An 18,790-nucleotide genomic window follows, 5' to 3' on the forward strand; every position below is an offset into this window, starting at 1 on the left:
TCCAAAACGCATATTCCAGGAAATGATAATTACTACTCCAGCGACAAGTCATCCACACCACCTGAAGTGAAATACAAGTTCAAGCACAAGTTTGAAAAAAAAAGGTTATGTTGTACATCGCCATTTCCGACCGAGGCATTTCAAAGCCTTGGTTTAAGCCGAGCGGTCTGGCAATCAACCAACAAATCTATCGAGAAGAGTGCCTCGATAAAATCCTGCTGCCGTTCCTGAACGTGCATCACGCGGATGGGAAGTACGTCTTCTGGCCGGACATGGCGTCTTCCCATTACGCCAAGAAGACGCTGGCGTATCTTGAGGAGGAAAAGATACCGTTCGTGCCGAAAGATCGTAACCCAACAAACTTGCCCCAGTGCCGCCCAATAGAGAATGTCTTTGGCTCACTCAGTGCCCTAGTGTATAAAAACAATTGGAGGGCCAAGGACACGAAGCAACTGACTACAAGAATCCGGAATTGTATCCGGAAAATAGACGTAAGTGCCGTACAACGTTCTTGTGAGAGCATCGCGACAAAGTTGCGTCGAACAGCAGACCACGGCCCTTACTCAAACATTCACTGACATTTTTTTGAAGAAAATACATTATGTTATTAATAAAAAATACAGAAATCGATGAAAAAAAAAATTATATGTGATTGAAAAAATTCTCATTTTTTATTTAACACCCGTTATACAAGAAAACGGAGTATGGAAAAGGACCATGAACCACGAACTGGCACATTTCTACGGCGAACCCAGCATCAGGGAAATTCGTCAAGGCTGAACGAGTGCGAAGGCCAGACATGTTAGAGTGCGGGACTTGTCTGTGGACAAGAAGAAGAGGAGCACAGCGAAGTGGTTGGACCAGGTGGAGCATGGATTCGTGTGGACCGAGGTTGAAGAACTGCAACCATGGACTGGGTTTATTGACGAAACGTCCTGGAGAAATTCTAATCTTAGTGGAATATAGAATCATTGTAAGTAAAATGTTAAGGCTGCTAAGGCTGAGAGTAAAATTTGAATTTTTCAAGTGGACTTATTGATTAATTAGAACCAACAAAAATGCTAATGAAGAATAAACTCCGAATTCCTTTCCATTCCAAGATGCTATGCGAATTTATTCCGCAGTCCTATGTTTACAATGCGGTCATGTTTTGGACACCACTCTTCTAAATGTTATTAATACAACAAAATCAATTTTGGCTTTAAAACTAAACTAAACTAAAAACAAAGTTCAATGAGCGTTCTCTCTTCCCGTTTACAGAATATGGACTCATAACGGTTTCATGTTGCGATCTTGGATAGAATGTCTATTAGAAAAGAAGCTAGTTTGTTGAATGGAATGATAAGGGGAACAATAAAACAACATGTTAAAGTCTTGCATGTATATATATATTTTTTTATTCTTCAGCTCACACCATTTGCTGCATATATGATGTCCACTCTGCTGCAGTTTAGAAATGAATATAACATGAATGAAACATATGCACATGAATACATATGTAGCTTTAACCATTCGTGGCAACGAACATGTCACACATTCATGAACATTAATTATGCGCATCTTCCGAGTTGAAGAAAACATGTTAACAATTTGTTATTCGTTTAGCTTCGTTAGGGCTTTTGTTTCGTATCTGCGACTCTGTTTCCTTATTTCAAACATAAAAAGGGAACAAGTCATTCTCGTTTGCTTCCATTTCCTTTCAGCCAGGTCAAAGCTCGGACACATTGAACTTAATTGTTCTTCTCGCTTTATGCGTTTATTCTCTCAATTTTTCTTCTCGTCATTGAATATCCTTAAGATATTCCCGCTGCAACCATTAGTACAACTCTCTTTCTCTGCCTTTCCCTGTCTCCCTGTTTGTTGTTACAATCCACAAACTCATGCAATATATCATTTTAATCGTAGCAAATGGAAGCTCCGACAGTTTTATATCTTTCCGCGCTCATTATCAGCTAATTTTCCGGAACCGATCTGGGTAAGTCACAGCACGCCGTAAGAACGTTTGTTTTATTTCCGTGGGAAAATAGTGGTCACTCCTTTTTATAAAAGCTGTTTCAAATTCGTTCTTTTTCAACATCTATAGTACACAGTCTTATTTACAGGGCAATAAATACTTAAAGTTTATATCAAAAAGACTTAATGCTATCATTATTATTATTATCAGCACTGGGCAATCATTAGAAGGGCATTTAAACTTCCGACATTGCGAGTACCACTTTCGGGCGCTCGACAATAACGACCCGCGAAGGTCGGACACAGGATCTCTGAGATATCGTTAGAGAAGTGGTCAATGTCCGCATGGAATCGCTGCTGTTGTGATTTTGCATTCTCGTGCCGCCATTCAGTGCTGCTCCATTACGCATTGCTCCACGTGAACCGCTATCCGTATTTTGACAACACCATTTGGATGCGAGCAGCCATCGGAAGGGAGGAAGTCTCCTAAAATGATGATATGGGTTAAAATCAACACATATCGCTCCGCGAGATCACACTTACTTTATCATGCGACAAACTTGAGTTGAGAACAAACAATAGATGAGTGGATTGGCCGCCGAATTGAGAGGGGCCAGGCTTTGGATGAACGTTGCTATCGCTATGTTGGATTGGGTTTCCGGAATCTGTCCAAACACTTGTAACAGGTCGAACACGATGTACGGCGACCAGCAGAGAACGAACACGATAACTATCACAATCGTCATCTTGACAGTTTTTATTTTAGCCTTCGGAATGATTCCCCGGGAGCTGGCCCTTCTGCTGGCCAAATCCGCCATTCCATTGCGGGTTCGATCTGTGAGGAAGAGAAGCACAAGAAGGAGAAAACGCAGTTTTCAATCAGAGAGAATTTGCACTTCACTTGCGGAATTCGTACCAATTGGACCCATAATTGCTCCCTTGGCCCAAATCGTTTTGACAATGATTGCATAACAAGCTGAAATAATCAGAGCTGGCAGAACAAAGAGTGAACTGGCCACCCAGCACATGTAGACTTGCCACCGCCAAGGGTCCACCAAATCGATCCAGCATTGTTTTCTTCCTGAAAATGTAACAAGACTCGAGTGAGTAAAATCCCCCTTCCATTTCAAAGGATTCTCGATTGCTTCCGCTTAATGGCGCTGCAATGAACTTACCCTGTATTGAACGTTCCTCATAGAGATAGAAAATTGGAAGTGAGAACAGAACACTTAAGCTCCAAGCTGCAGCGACTAACCGGCGGGCACGATTCCCTGCAAATATCCGTTCGAGCAAAACCTTCAATTAAAATGAGTGCAATACACATATATTGAAAATAAGAATGGACATATCAAAAACTACTACATACTTGCCTGTGCAAAGACGTTCGGAAAGTAATTGAATTGTTTAAAACAAAAAAAAACAAGACTTACAGCAACCGGAGAAATTCATCGGATGTGTGATGGCATCGTATCGATCGATGCTGAGCGCGACGAGGACGTAGGTGGAGGCATACGTTACGCTGGCTTGGGCGAATCGAATTGCCTTGCATGCAGCATTTCCGGCTTTCCATGATATCGTCATCCGCCAAATGATGTCCGTCAGCACACTCAGCAAACCCACGCAGAGGTCTGAAAAATAATATTGGCAATCAATGCATCATACCGAACTTCATATTAATGAATGCACCGCTTGACACCATTGCGATTAATGTGGGAGAGGATTGGAGCCCAATTCAGCTACTTTATATGAGGTGTGGTTACTTAACAACGATATTGAGGTTGTAAATCATTGTAGTTCTATTCCGTACAAGTTGCTTTACATTCTTTCAAATATATACCGGGAATTATAAACTTGAAATCTTCTCGCTGAACATTTGCCAATTTTTCTATTATGTTTTCAGTGGTCTTAATGTCCATTTTGAACTCGATCTCTCAATTAGTTTGTTTACAGCGTCATTAAGTACAAGTTAACTTTTTTTTTGTTCGGCGATTTTTGATAACATGTTATCCATTCAGAAATACTCTTTAATTAAACAATTTTAATTAATATTATTGGGTTTTTGTTACTATTACCACTTCCAGCGTTTACTTTACTTCGTCTCGTCCAAATTTGATTTTTTGATATGAATTCCGTCGAACATTCTTGTTTTCTTACTAAGTGAACGTTCGTGGGTACAATCGCAGAACTCTCCATTGATTGATCTTCTAACGGGTCATTCACAATTTCCTTTTACTATAAATTTCCTAGTACTTTTACCAAATCTCGACATTATAAAATTTTATTTTCAAAGTGAGTTATTCCACCTGATAATCTATTGCCACTTTCGCTTCACACCAACGGAACACAAAGCTTAATTCCGCAAACACGAAATCTAATTGGACTAACAACGATGTCATTGTACATATAGGAATTATTGTTTTTCGAACTTTCCATCAATGTTTTAAAAAACGTTCAATATTTTTACCCACCATAACATTGATCTACGAGTAGAGACGAAGCAAAGACGGCTCAAACTGGATAAATTCTTCCTCGAATTCACGCTTAGCAACACTTTTGACATTCCATTTATAATTATTATTAATTCATTTATTTATTGAAAATGTCAAAACGAGAAGCCTCGAAAATTATTTTATTAGAAATTACTTTCGGTTGAATTACTTTACGGTAACATTTTTCTAAAAATGATTACAGAGTTTTCAGACCTTATTGAGAGAGAACGTTTGCATTGTTGTACTCACAGAGGCTTTTCCCTATTCAAAAATGATTGGCTTTTTATAAAATAAAGACTTTCAAAATAAATTCTATATATTTTATTTTATTACTAGCTGACCCGGCAAACTTCGTCCCGCTCAAAATTTTTTTTTGTTATTAATACCTTCAAACATTCACGTTTTCTTATTAAGCGCAAGTTTATGAGTCCAATCGCAGAGCTGTTGATTGATTGATTTTCTAATCGACCCCGTTGAATTTACCTTTTACTCAAAAAATCCTAGTAAAAAAAATGTCTCTAACAGAGACATCAAAACCAAGGTGCCCGGGTAAACTCGGCATTGGAAATATATGAGTAATTTCAAATGAAATCGACAAATGACAAAACATGAGAATTTTTGATTCGAATGAAAGTGTGTATTCCGTTTGGGTTAGAGGAAATATGAGTTTTCCACAGCAATTGGGATTTTTTTGACTCGAGCGAAAAGGGCGTATCGATTTGAGTAAGAGAAATCTTTGACAATTTTTCATTTAAAAAACTATGAGTCGTACCGAAATAGTATCTTAGAAAGAGTTATAGAGTATTGATGGTTGAATATGAAAAAATGTACGCTGAGAAAAAAAATTAGTACTCTTTTTTATACAAAATAAAAATTCAATTTGCAATATCCAAAATACATATTTTTTTATTTTTTTTTAATTTCTTCATACAAAATAGAAGTCATGCAGAACATTTAAAAAATAGGCCCAAGATGGTAAAACTATTTTTGACGAACTTTGTGGAACATCGAATTTTTAGGAATTTTCTAAACTTCGAGTTTTTGTATGTTAACAATCATTTTTAGCCACGAATTATGAATCTTGATGTGATTTAAAACAAAAAAGGCTATTATCAATCTCCTTCTAAATGTAGCCATTCTCGAAATATTTAAAAAAATATTTCTAATTATTTGTCTATTTTATAGTAAATAATCCCTTTTAATATGTTTGTCTTGTGATACCGTCATGTTCATTAAATTTTATGAGTTTGCTTATGATTTCCAACAACTTTTCCAAATACATCATCATGGTTCATTTTTTGACTCAAGCGTAACTTTTGAAAAGGGCGTATCGATTTGAGTAGGAGAAATCTTTGATAATTTATATCTCAAAAAAATATGAGTCGTACCGAAATAGTGTGTTAGAAAGAGTTATAGAGTATTGTTGGCTTAATTTGAAAAAAATATACACTGAGAAGAAAAATTAGTACTCTTTTTTTTATTTACAAAATGAAATTTTAATTTGCGATATCAAAAATATGTATTTTGTTATATTTTTTTCATTTTTTCATATAAAATAGAAGTCATGTAGAAAATTTAAAAGATGGGTCCAAGATGGTATAACTATTTTTGACGAAATTTGTGGAACATCGGATTTTTGGCGGAGACAGTTGGTATGATCATTGTTGAGTTATTAATAGAATAGCAGCCCGATGTTTCTTGCAGAGCAGAGCAGTTGGGTGGATGAATCGATCTTATTTCGACCGTGGTAAACTTGGTAAACACTGGTGGAGTGAACAAACAATACCGAACAACCAAACAAAACGACCCTTCATTATTATTATCAAAGAGTTCACTGATGTAATTTTTCCAAAATATCCAAAATCAACAGATAGCCTAACGGAATCCTACGTCAATTATGCGGTCGTGTCTCGGACACAACCCTCCTGTAACTTTTTTTTTTAAACCAGTCAATATCATAGGTTGTTCTTCGACATCAGTCGAAATGAAAGGTGAATAAGTGTTTTGTTTACCTCTCGTAAAAATGAATCGAGCATCATTGGAGTGGGTTTTCATGAGATACGTCTCGAAGACCAACAATCTCTTTGTTGTAATTCCCATCCACGTCATGTCTGAGTAGGGAAAGTTTATGAGTATTTTAATAATTGATGTCCAGCATCTCGTCGTTTTATATTTGTATCAATAGTCAACTGCATACAGCAAACAGCTAGTATTGGAGGATGCTATTTGTGCAACGAAGCAATCGTCAAAGACATAAATCGACCGTAAATTTAGAGATCTATCATCAGTCGTGTTTTTCCATTGGTAGCGGCGCACTTCTTCTATTTGGTGTGGATTTTTCAAAACAAAATAGAGAGGGAAGTAGTAGTTGGTTGTAAACCAATCGTTATTTTGTAGAAATCGAAGGGGACTACTCTCTATATAATAATCCAAACAGAGCGGTTCCTTTTCTTCCGCGACAATACCGATTATGTTCAGCGTTCTCTTTCTTCATGTGTATGCTCTGTTCCCCAAGCATAAAATGAGAAGACTTTTATCTTCGTCTTCAAACTAAGAATCGTTGTTGATTTGTCGTTTTATTGACACTCAAAATTTATTGCTTTTGTTGGCTTAATTCGTTGGGATGTATGAACTATGAGTTATAGCTTTTTATTTCTGAGGAAAGATTTTAAAGTGGATCAACGCGATCTGGCCTTGATAAACTTTAAACTCGAGTTGAGTTCGTCGAGGCTCATATTGTGAAACAAATCATTTTGTTCTCGATATTATATGGAATGATATATTGATTATTATCTTAAATTTGAGTCGCAATTAGAAAGTCTAATTCATTCACCTGAGAATTAACTAACAAACTAACAAACGGAACATATATATTCAATACCGATTAGAAGCATGACTATCGCTAAAATGAAAAAAAAAAATCCTTTGACGTTTTATTTGTGAAAACAAATTGCCAGGAATTGTTTGTGAAAAATTTCAATTTTTGAGCTCGTCGATAGTATTTTGTATGCATCACTGTTTGGATTCAGTTGATTTATTCTTTAATCTATATTAAATGAACATGGTGTGGAAAACACGATATAATAATAAAACTGAATGACTCAATCTTGCTTCCCATACCATTTCCTCTGTTCCGAATTCGCTTACCCAATGTCGGCAATACTAAATCATCTGATGCCACATGATTGGCGTTATGAAAAATCTGAATACTTCTATAAATTAGTTTGTTCCTGATTATTGTTCAGCATATCGTGATTTGGTTCTAAATCGGATAACCCAATGCCAATATATTTGGCTTTTCTCAATCCGGAAAATCACATAGGGTAGGAAGGGGTGAGACGGCCACCCGGGGTAAGATGGCCACTCTCTAGATTATTGAAACAATCAATTATTGGACAATTATAATACATTATTTTGGTGTATTGCATTACACTCAATCATGTATACCCATTTTTGCGTGTGTATAGGTGAAACGTCATGATAAACAATAAAAATAAAATTTCCAGATGGCGATGAGCACTGATTTGTTATTTGGCTTGCAAGAAATTTAGTGTTTTAGTGGTGAATATGGACTTGTCCTGTGAAACCAATGTTAGAATAGTAAACACACAGTCCTGTTAATTGTGTTTGTATAGAAAACGATATGTTTTTAAAGCATTTCATACAATTATTGAGACACTTTTGCTTGACTCATAGCGGGGGCAAGGTGGCCACTATTGTACGAGATGTGATTTGTCATAAACGCGCCGTTGAACGCGCCTCATTGACGAATTGAATGAGAACATCACACCACTTGAATAGTTGGTTGAATAATTCAAGGCGCATTCATGATAAATTTGATGTTTTATTTCTGATACCAAATATAATAATTTTTAATTGTGATAATTTCGCAAAGGTTGCACATTAAGCACGTTATAGGTAATTCAGGAAAAATAACACCTCCCACTCTAGTCTAAAAGTGATCTAAAGTACAACGACCTTAATATGTAGCACAATTTTGCCGGATACAACCATCCTCTATACGCCTAGATTCGCGAGTCATTTCATGTGGCCATCTCACCCTTAGTGGAGGCCAACTTGACCCATGTCATGATTTTAGTAGCAGCTTTTCATACCTTTTTTTAATTTATCATATAGCATTTTGAAATAAAAAGAAACTTTTGGAAGTCAACGTGATTGCGGAAAACACCCTAAAGATCGATGCTGACGTAATGAAATGCCTCAATTTTGTATGCATTGTGTTTGATTATACTCTATACTTAGGGTGGTCGTCTTGCCCCGTCTTTCCCTACACCAAGAAAAAAAAACGCTATTCTCTTTCTTGAGTGAGTGAATATATCATATTACATAAGATTTATATTATGAATATGTATTGCGGAGGCTGAATGTATGGTGTTAGTCCCCCTCAATGATAAGATATGCGCCATCCTCTTTAAACACATTTTTCATGCCTCGGATCCTCCCGGTAATCTTGGACTACAATATAGGTCAAACATGGCAAATTGGAAGTCTGTCTAGCTATATTTGGGCTTCTGCATGATAGTATTTTTCTCCTAGGAGCAATAACGCCTCATAAATACAATATTTGTTGATATCGTAAACAAGCACACGAGCAGTGAATACAAAGCGTGCTGTCAATGAATTCTTCCCGTCCTCCGGATTTCTTCCACGACGAGAAGATGAGGGGGCGATGCACCCATTGTCTGGCCACGAGACAAGGAAGAGAGCTAGGAGGCAAGAGATGCGTGAAAATGGGACATCAACCGAGATATCTTCCGGTCATAAAACCACGTCCGTTTTTTTTGTTTTTGAGCGGTTATCATTCTCATCCAGCTAAAGCTGACAAACTCCCGTTCCCTTTGGTGGACACGGGAAAAACGAGCAATGTTTTATTTGAGCCAGTTTCATACAAAGAACTTTGATGCAGTGTGAAATAAAATTTGAGAATAATTAGGTCACGAAGTGATTGAGACATGTCGAACGTAAAAATTGTCATGCAATTCAGTTGCAAGTGAGGATAATTACTTTATATATTGCTAGGAGACCCGCCCAAAATTTATTTTTCGTTATCACGTTTTCTACCGTTTCTACAATTCCGCTACCGCAAACATCAAATGGACTAACAACGCTTGTCAACATGTAATTGTAGAACGCATACGAATTGAATTCTCGAATTTTCCCATTTTCCTTCATAGTTGTCCGAAAGTTTTCAATTGTCATGTATAGTTGAAATATGTGCATTATTTTTATGGGACCTCCTCTCCTTTCCAGAGGAGGAAGGGGTGTCATACCATTATAGAAACATTTCTAGTACCCAAAAACCCTCACATCCCAAATTTGGCTCTATTTGTTTGAATAGTTGTCGAGTTATGCAGAAGTTTGTGTTCCATTTGTATGGCAGGCCCCATGCCCTTAGAGAGGTGGTACATATTTCGAACCACAATAGAAACGTTTCGTGCCCCCTAAAACCTCCGCATGTCAAATTTGGTTTCATTTGCTAGATTAATTCTCGACTAATGCAAAAATTTGTGTTTCATTTGGATGGGAGCCCCCTCCCACTTTAGAGAGGGGGGAGGAGTGTCGAACTACCATAGAAACGTTTATCGATCCCTAAAACCTCTATATGCTAAGTTTGATTCCATTCGTTTGATTAGTTCTCGAGTGTACAGCACCCTAGTTTTGACTGACATGTGTAGGCTTTTACTGCATTAAGAGCTGCTTGGCTATCTGAGAAGATACAGATATTGGCATACCTATATTTTCTAGTCATACAAATATTTGTACATGTTAGAATAGCTTGTATTTCTGCTTGAAAAACTGTACGCCACTGTCCCATTGGAATTGACATTTCGATTCCTGGTCCAGTAATCCCAGTTCCCGTAGATTTACCGATTTTAGACCCATCGGTATAAAACACGAGTGATCCTGGACGAGTTTTGGGACCACCTTCTTCCCACTCGTTGCGATTGAATTCAATCACTTTGAAGGGAACACTGAAGTTATTCTTTGTTTCCATCCAGTCTTCATTCATGCTCACTATAGTGTTCAGTTGAAAATCTTCCAGGATTTGTAAATGCCCTGTGAGATCTCCTTCTAGAAAATGTTTTAAACGTTTCAGCCTAAGAGCACCTTTTTCCGCTTCAAGTTGCACATATTGGTGCAAGGGTAGAAGGTATAAAAGAGCATCTAGGGCTTTGGAAGGTGCGCTGGGCATCGCACCAGTTATTGATAAGCATGCCAGACGTTGTAGTTCATCAAGCTTTTTCTGAGCTGATATTTGTGTAGTTCTAGGCCACCACACTAGCGAAGCATATGTTAGTCTGGGTCCCACAATTGCCGAGTAAATCCAGTGAATCATTCTCGGTTTTAGTGCCCACTTTTTCCCGAATATATTACTACAACTCCAGAGAGCAGTCTGGACTTTAGATATTGCATACTCCAGTTGGTCGTTCCAATTTAGTTTTTGATCAAGCATGACACCTAAATATTTGGTTCGTTTTGAAATCTCCAATTGTACACCTCCCAATCTAAGAGGTGGAATCTTATACTTTCTTTTTCTGGTAAATGGAATTATGACTGTTTTTGAAGGATTAACACAAGTCCTTCCAAGTTGCACCATTTGAGTGTGTAGTTAAGAGCTGTTTGCATTCTATTGGAAATATTATACTCACATTTACCCCTCACTAAGATGATTATGTCATCAGCAAAACCAATCACTTCGTATCCTAAATTAGCTAGATTATTAAGAAGATCGTTGACAACTAGGGACCACAACAGAGAAGACAGAACACCTCCTTGAGGGCAACCTCTAGTTGGTTTCGTTGTTAGGGTAGATCCTCCTAATTTAGCTGTTATTTGTCGGTTGGTTAGCATGGCATGTATCCAGTTGGAGATGCACATGTCAAAACAACATTTTTTCATAGCTTTATTTTAAGAGTTGTAGGATTCATTGTCAAATGCTCCTTCAATATCAAGAAAAGATGTAAGTGAGATTTCTTTAGCATCAAAAGACTTCTCTATTTTTGACATTAATGTGTGAAGCGCTGTCTCAGTTGATTTATTTGCTTGATAGGCAAATTGAAATTCGTTCAATGGTCTCCTGTCAAATATGACGATTTGATATGGGGATCAATGAACTTTTCCATCATTTTTAAGAAGACAGATGTTAGACTAATTGGTCTATACGCTTGAGGAGTCCTGACACCTTTGCCAGCCTTGGGAATTAATATAACCCGGACTTCTCGGCATTTACTAGAAATGTAGCTTAGTACCATACTAGCTCTAAACATCTCCGCTAGAAGAGGGACAGTTATCCTTGCTTTTTTTTTAGGGACAGATATCCTTGCTTTTTTTGTAACAGCACCGGATAATTCTCGTCTGGTCCTGGAGATTTAAAGGGCTTCAAGGAATCCACTGCCCACTCAACCCTTGACTTCGTAAAGACCGCCCTAGCCAATTCATTAGCTCTATTCTCGTCTCTGATTAAACAAGATTGAGCTGTATTGAAAACCTGTGCGTGTCCGGAAATCAATTGGATTGAGCCTGGGAAGTGTGTTTCCATCATGATACTAAGTGTTTCCTGGGAATCGGTTGTATATTGACCATTTCCTTTTTTCAGACTACCAAGTCCGTTGGTGTGATCCTTAGAAAGGGCTTTATGAAGTCTTGCTACAACAGGTAAACTTTCTACCTGTTCACAGGTGAACTTCCAATTCCTTCTCTTAGATTTACAGATTTCTTTGTTATATTCTGTTAGACAGTTTTTGTAATCTGTACAATCAGAGGTAATTTTTGCTTTGTTGAAGAGTTTTCTAGACAATTTTCTAAGCCTTTCAAGTTATTTGTTTCGACAAGATGCATCCTTACTTGAAGTTTTTTGCTTCAGTGGACAGTTTTCTTCGAAGGTGGATTTAATATTGGTTTCAAATTCTGATGAAACTATTTCAAGCTGTTCAGTGGAAGAAATACTTTCCACTGATATCAAAATTTTCTACTGAAGCTTGGAATTAAAACTATCTCAATTTGTTTTTCTCGGATCTCTGAATTTTTCGATCAAAAGATCACCAGAATTATTATTAAACATTATATGTTCATGATCAGATATCCTTCATTTGACACATGCCAATTTTTTATCTTGTCTGATAGTTTAGAACAGCAGAGTGTTAGATCAAGAACTTCTTGTCTAATAGAGTTAACAAATGCTGGATCGTTTCCTTGATTACAAATGTTAATATTATTTGACATTAAATATTCAAGCAAACATTCACCTCTAACATTGATGTCGCTACTGCCCCAGATCGTATGTAGGCATTGGCGTCACATCCAATGATGAATTGTTTGTTATTTAATTTACAGTGTTGTATCAGCGTAGCAACTTCAAATGAAGGAACTTCAACGTTGTCTCCTAGGAAATAAGCCCAAGCGACGATGATAACGGTTTTCCCTCAGGTCGTTGGAACCTCCAATTGTGTTGCCACGATGTCACGGTTGATAAATTCTGTGATCGGTACATACCTAATGTTATCCCGTATAAGAATTGCTGCTCTTGGTGCAGTTTGTGTGCTGTCATAGAGAAGCTTACATTTTTGTGTAGAGTTTCTCGAATCCTAGAACCAAGGCTCTTGAATAAGAGCCACATCCAAAGTTTCGTGAATGAATCTTCTGCTTAGGATGTTGCTTGCTCCCTTGGCGTGATGAAGGATCACCTGAATAAACTTTATTCTGTCCAGCATTTTGTTCGTCTCCTTTATGCAGGGAGGGGCTGCCGGAACCCGAAAAGCTTTTTAGGATTGTTCATGTGAGTCCCACGAGTTGCGCGGTAAAGAAGGTCAGCTACATCAGTGACCCGCTTAATGCAGTAAGGGCGGAAAATTGACAACGCGTAAAATCAACAACACTAACGTGTGATTCAATCATACACAAACACTATCCACCTAACGGTATGAAAACCGACACGGTGTGTTATATTTAATATTTCTCTTCTGCTATGTATGCAGATTGCCCGTGTTCCATTCTTGTATATGGTGAGAATGCATTTTGGGGCAAAAAATTATGCACGTCCGTTCAACACGGTAGCAAAATAATAACTGAGGTTACCCAGGGCGAGCATAGTATTTACAGTACTTATATATAGTATACTAGCTGACCCGGCAAACTTCGTCCTGCCCAAAATTTGTTTTTTGTTATCAATACCTTCAAACATTCACGTTTTCTTACTAAGCGCAAGTTCATGAGTCCAATCGCAGAACTGTTCATTGATTGATCTTCTAACATCGTTGAATTCACCTTTTACTAAAAAATTCCTAGTAAACTCATCATTATAATATCAGATTACTTTCAGACACAATTCTCGTTCAAGATTTTTCAACCACTTGGACATAACATGTTTCTCCGTTACACGCAATAAATGTTTGATACAGAAAATATGATAGAATAAAGACAGACCCCTCCCCTCTTCTCCCCTTAGAGAGGGGAAGGAGTGCCTAACCACCATAGAAACATTTACTGCACCCTAAAACCTCCATATGCCTAATTTGGTTTCATTTACTTGATTAATTTCCGAATAATGTAGAAATTTGTGTTTCATTTGTATGGAGGCCCCCCTTTAGAGAGGGGGAGGAGTATTGAACTACCGTAAAAGCATTTATTGCACCCTAAAACCTTCACATGCCAAAGTTGGTTTCGTTTGCTTGATTAGTTCTCGAGTAATGCAGAAATTTGTGTTTCATTTGTATGGCAGCCCCCTTAGAGAGAGGGGTGGAGTGTCTAACCACCATAGAAACATTTATTGCACCCTAAAATTCCCATATGTCTAATTTGGTTTCATTTGCTTGATTCGGCTGGCAGCGACAATATTCATCAACCGCTGTGGTGTTCATGGTCATGTGATGTTGGTACTATCCATAATATAGACACTCATATCATGGTGGAAGGACTGTGTCAAAACATCGAGTCTCTTTCGTGGTGCACGGAGACTGGGTAGTGAATGACCAAGATCTACACGCACTGCGAAAGTGGTCAAATTGGTCAAAGAGAGTAAAGCGAAATTCAGCAGATCCATTTGGAAGCTGATTAAAAATGCGAATTTCTCGAAATCTTCCATGCATTAATTGGTCAAAGAAGACTGAAAAGCATCGTCCAGGACTAGAGCAAAGCACCATTTGAATATTCTTAAGAGCTTTGTTCGACTGATATGATACTCAGTTCTCGAATTGATAGGTATATCTCACCTCTGACGACTGATAATGATCCAGAGAATGTGAGGTGTGTGTTTAAGTTTACCACCAAGCATCGCTCTGGAGTCAAAGTTTTTGGAGCGGTTGCGTCAAACGGATGAAGTGTGCCTACTGTTTTCGTAAAAGCGGGTTTAAAAGTAATGACTTCAATCCACATCGACATTCTGAAAAATCAAGCGTTTCCGTGGATCCAAGAAGATGAACTTGAGAATATTGTTTTCCAACAAAAATGAGTACCATGCCACGATTCTAAACGAACTCAAATCTGGTAGAAGGAGTACAATTTAAGCCGAAATATATTCGACTTTCAAGGAGCCGACATTTAAACCCGGTCGACTGTTCAATATGGGCGTATGTTGAAGCGAAGTCCTGTGGATCCTCACACCTAAGTGTCGATTCTTTGAAAGCTTCCATCACCAAGGCGTGGGCTTTATAAAGGTGTGCTCTCAATTTCGTAATCGCTTGGAGAGAGTAATTAAAAGTGCAGGAGGTCATATTGAGTTATTCTTTCTGAATTGCCTAAACACATGCTTGTAGAAATTATAAAGTTTTTCAGTCATAACAGAATAGGAAAATGGTTTTGAACCTTGTAAAACGTTTACTATACGTCATTCGCCAAGCAAGATGAGGAGGAATGTGGAGGTTAGTTCAGTCTAAGCCAGGCATTTTCGCGATTAGCAACGCCCTCATATTCGAAATGACCCTGAATACATGAGATAGATTTCAAAAACTGATAAACGAATCAAAACTGATATTTTGAATGAATTTTCGCTGTTTTTACAACAAGAAGTTCATTTTTGAGGTGCACATTAGCTATAATAAGATGTTTTGTGTTAGGATATGTATGGATCACATGACTTTGAAAATACGTGCTGCCTTCAGAACTACTGTATTCCATCTGAGATTGCCACGCTACGTTGATCAGAAACCACCAAATACTATCCTAAGAAGTGTATCGAAAATTAGTCTCAAACATTTAACACGTTATTAGGCGTTGTGTAAAAATAGAAACGAATGAACTCTCAGAGTTTAAAGTCTCTTTAATTCAATACCGTTACCGTGTACAAATTACGTAACGCGAGAAGGGGGGAGGGGGGAGGCGGGTTCGAGGTTGCGTTTGAAATACAAGTCATTTAGTCGCGATCATGAAGTTGTCTCCGAAATGTCGCGGATTGATTTGGAAATTTAAAAAAAATTCTGCACAATTGGTGCACTGAAAAGGATATTAAATACCACAAAACAGCAAAAAAATTCAAAGTTTGTACAGAAATTGTTAAACGAATTGTCGCAAAGTTCGGTAATGAGTGTTCTCTCGAGGATCTCAGCAGAAGTGGACGAAAACCCGTACCAAGTAATCCCGAATAGGATCGAAAAGTTGTAAATTATATTCAGAAGAACAGGTCTGCATCTATTTGTGATTTGGCCAAGAAGTTCAAAACCAGTGTTGGGATGATTCAGCGGATTAAATAGAGCCATGGCCAAACAAACACAGGAGCAGTAAGATCGCGCTAAAACACGAGCTCGAGAGCTATACGAGCGTTTTTTGAACAATCCCAACCAGTGCATTCTGATGGATGACGAAACATACGTCAAAGATGATTCCAGAGCGCTGCCGGGTCCTCAATGTTATATCAAATCGATTGGAGAGAGTACTAGCGGATACGATCTATGCTTCGATAATTTTTCAGAAATCAAAAATAAGCTTGATTTTTCAATTTCATTGCTATGTAAACTTAATTTTTTTTTAAATCCACTTTTGTAAACACTTTCTGAAGGTTTTCAGTTTTATTTTGATATTTGAAAGTTTAAGACTACTTTTACTTTTTACACTCCTTAATTACAATAAAAAATTGAAAAAAAATCTACATTCCAGATTTGTTTGAAATTATGTGGCGTCAAGCGTGTAGCAGCATTAAAATTCACAACTAAACACAACGGTTCCAGAAAATTTGCTAACAAGTTCACGTTAATCTTGCCAGGAGCTGCAATATTTCCAAACAAAAAAAAACTGATTAAAACAATGTTGTCTACTGCACAAGAGCGCGTACATTCCTTTGCTAAACCGTTTTTGTGTCATTTCATATTTTTTTACTTTCACATTGTCGCCCGAGCGGAAATAGGTAATTAAACGTTCATAATTTCACAATCATGCTGCACTTACTCACTTACCTGCTATCGCAAGCTGCTTGATAAAAAAGTTCATCCGCGATTTCCTGTTCTTGTTCAGCAACAAAGTTACCAGCACCGCTGAATTTCCCAGAACTATGACAGTGAAAAGGGCCCATAATACTGCAAATTGCTCAGTCTGCAAGTAGAAACGCAAGTAGAAAATAATTCAACAATGAATAAGTGGCGTAAAGTCTGGAGATAATTTGAGAGTTCAGAGATTTTTTTACGCTATCCCCCCAAAGGTATTTTAATACGATCATTCACACAAGCACAGTACAGTTTTTTTTTCTCCATGGCTTAGCGATACTTTCTTTTGCCTTTGAACTAATTTGAAGGGTTGTTTTTTATGCACATTATGGTTGTTGTATACGAAATGACGAATTATATTTAAAGTATAGGCAAACCTTTTTTGCGCGGGGGATAGGGACCGCATTGAAAAAATCGCATAAAAAATCGTGCAAAACTTCACTAGTAGCTTTAAAAACCGTGTTCGGTACACATTTTGAAAAAAAACTTTTTTTGTGCGGTAGATAGGGACCGCATAAAAAAAGTTTCCCCCAAGAAAATAACTCAGATCCACGCCATTCACCGTTCAATTTCCTTTTGTTTCCCTGCTTTGTGATGGGACAATTTGCCTCTTCGGTTGTGCTTGGCTGTTTTGTGCTTTTAGTTGCATGCCGAAACGTGATGCTGTTAGTCATGCAAAAACTTAGAAAAATTTAGAGAATTTGATGGGAGGAGGGGTATGATTTCAGAAGTCGATAATTGAGACGCAAATATGCTGTTTTCGCACTGAAATATAAACATATAAACCATCGAAAAAAAAACTAAATGGACGATAACTTCGTCAAATATGCTTCTTTTCATATACCGCACAAAAAAATCGCACAAATAAAAAATTCGCCCAAAAACAGGTTTTACTGTACCTCATTCTTAATCATAATTTGTTTTTTGAATAAATGGTCAAAAGTCAATAAAACTAGAAAAATATGAGAAGAAATTTCACGTGGTAAACGTTTAACTGTCTACGATGGAGGAAGGGTGTCTAAAATCGCGGATAGATGTAAGACTACATCTGTCATCAAGGGTGTCAAATATTCCCTACCTCATTTTTACAAGAAGTGGGTTATATCTGTGATATAACTGCAAGGTAGACGTAGGACTACCGTTAGCTCGGTAATCATTTATTTGAATTTGCATCTAAATCAATTTTCAATGCATGAATGAATGAATATTCTAAAAGATAGCTGAAAGTCTTTCTTGTTAGTGTGTGGCTAGATGAGTATAAGTATGGAATTGTTATTAACATAAAATTCAACTCGAACTTGTTGGTGGTCCCGAAACGAACCTAGGAATTTGAGTGGCCTTGTAAAAGCAACTGAAGATGTTTGATACATGATTCATTTTTGTTTTCGAGAGAATAACACGAGATTTTTCATGGTCACTCCATACGCAGAATAGAAACTGAGGGCACCATTTCACGGTGAAAACGAAATAAAGTCTATATAACCTTGAATAAAATTCATTTCGTTTTAATCGTGATGTGGCAATTTTTCATGACTGTTCCATGTGAAAGTAGAACAGAAACCGATGCCATTCGATTGCATCACGGGAACACCAAGCCGCAAATGGGTGCGAATATTCCTTCGTTCAGACGCATTCACATGCAAACAATTGTTCATGACTGTTCCATGCGAAAGCAGAACAGAAACTGATGCGAGTGAAAGTACTCAAGCCTTATGGTTGTCCGCTATGGTTTCCCAAACACTAACGCAAGCGAACAAAACGAATCACAGCTTGCATGTATTCGCTATGACGGTTTCTCCAGGTGCCTAGATTGTGCGTCCGTGTTCGGGAACACATTGTGATCACCAATTTTTAAGCTATTGAAACGATTTTTTGGACCAATAAGTGACAGTCATATAATTCGTTCACATTTTATCT

At 37.6% G+C, this 18,790-nt stretch overlaps 1 protein-coding gene across 1 annotated transcript in view; it reads right to left on the reverse strand.

Annotated features, from left to right (window-relative positions):
- Window positions 1-1,378: 1,378 nt before the first annotated feature.
- The window catches only part of LOC129776809 (cardioacceleratory peptide receptor-like), a 164,389-nt gene continuing 146,977 nt past the window's right edge, over window positions 1,379-18,790 (reverse strand). The window contains exons 4-9 of the mRNA XM_055782675.1: window positions 16,847-16,982; window positions 3,384-3,581; window positions 3,129-3,224; window positions 2,870-3,034; window positions 2,497-2,788; window positions 1,379-2,439 (exon numbers count right to left, since the gene is read on the reverse strand). Coding sequence (XP_055638650.1) covers window positions 2,190-2,439; window positions 2,497-2,788; window positions 2,870-3,034; window positions 3,129-3,224; window positions 3,384-3,581; window positions 16,847-16,982 — 1,137 coding nt within the window. The 3' untranslated portion in view covers window positions 1,379-2,189. The remainder of the gene's footprint in view (window positions 2,440-2,496; window positions 2,789-2,869; window positions 3,035-3,128; window positions 3,225-3,383; window positions 3,582-16,846; window positions 16,983-18,790) is intronic.

Source organism: Toxorhynchites rutilus, chromosome 3, assembly GCF_029784135.1.
Source record: "Toxorhynchites rutilus septentrionalis strain SRP chromosome 3, ASM2978413v1, whole genome shotgun sequence".
Lineage (NCBI taxonomy): Eukaryota > Metazoa > Arthropoda > Insecta > Diptera > Culicidae > Toxorhynchites > Toxorhynchites rutilus.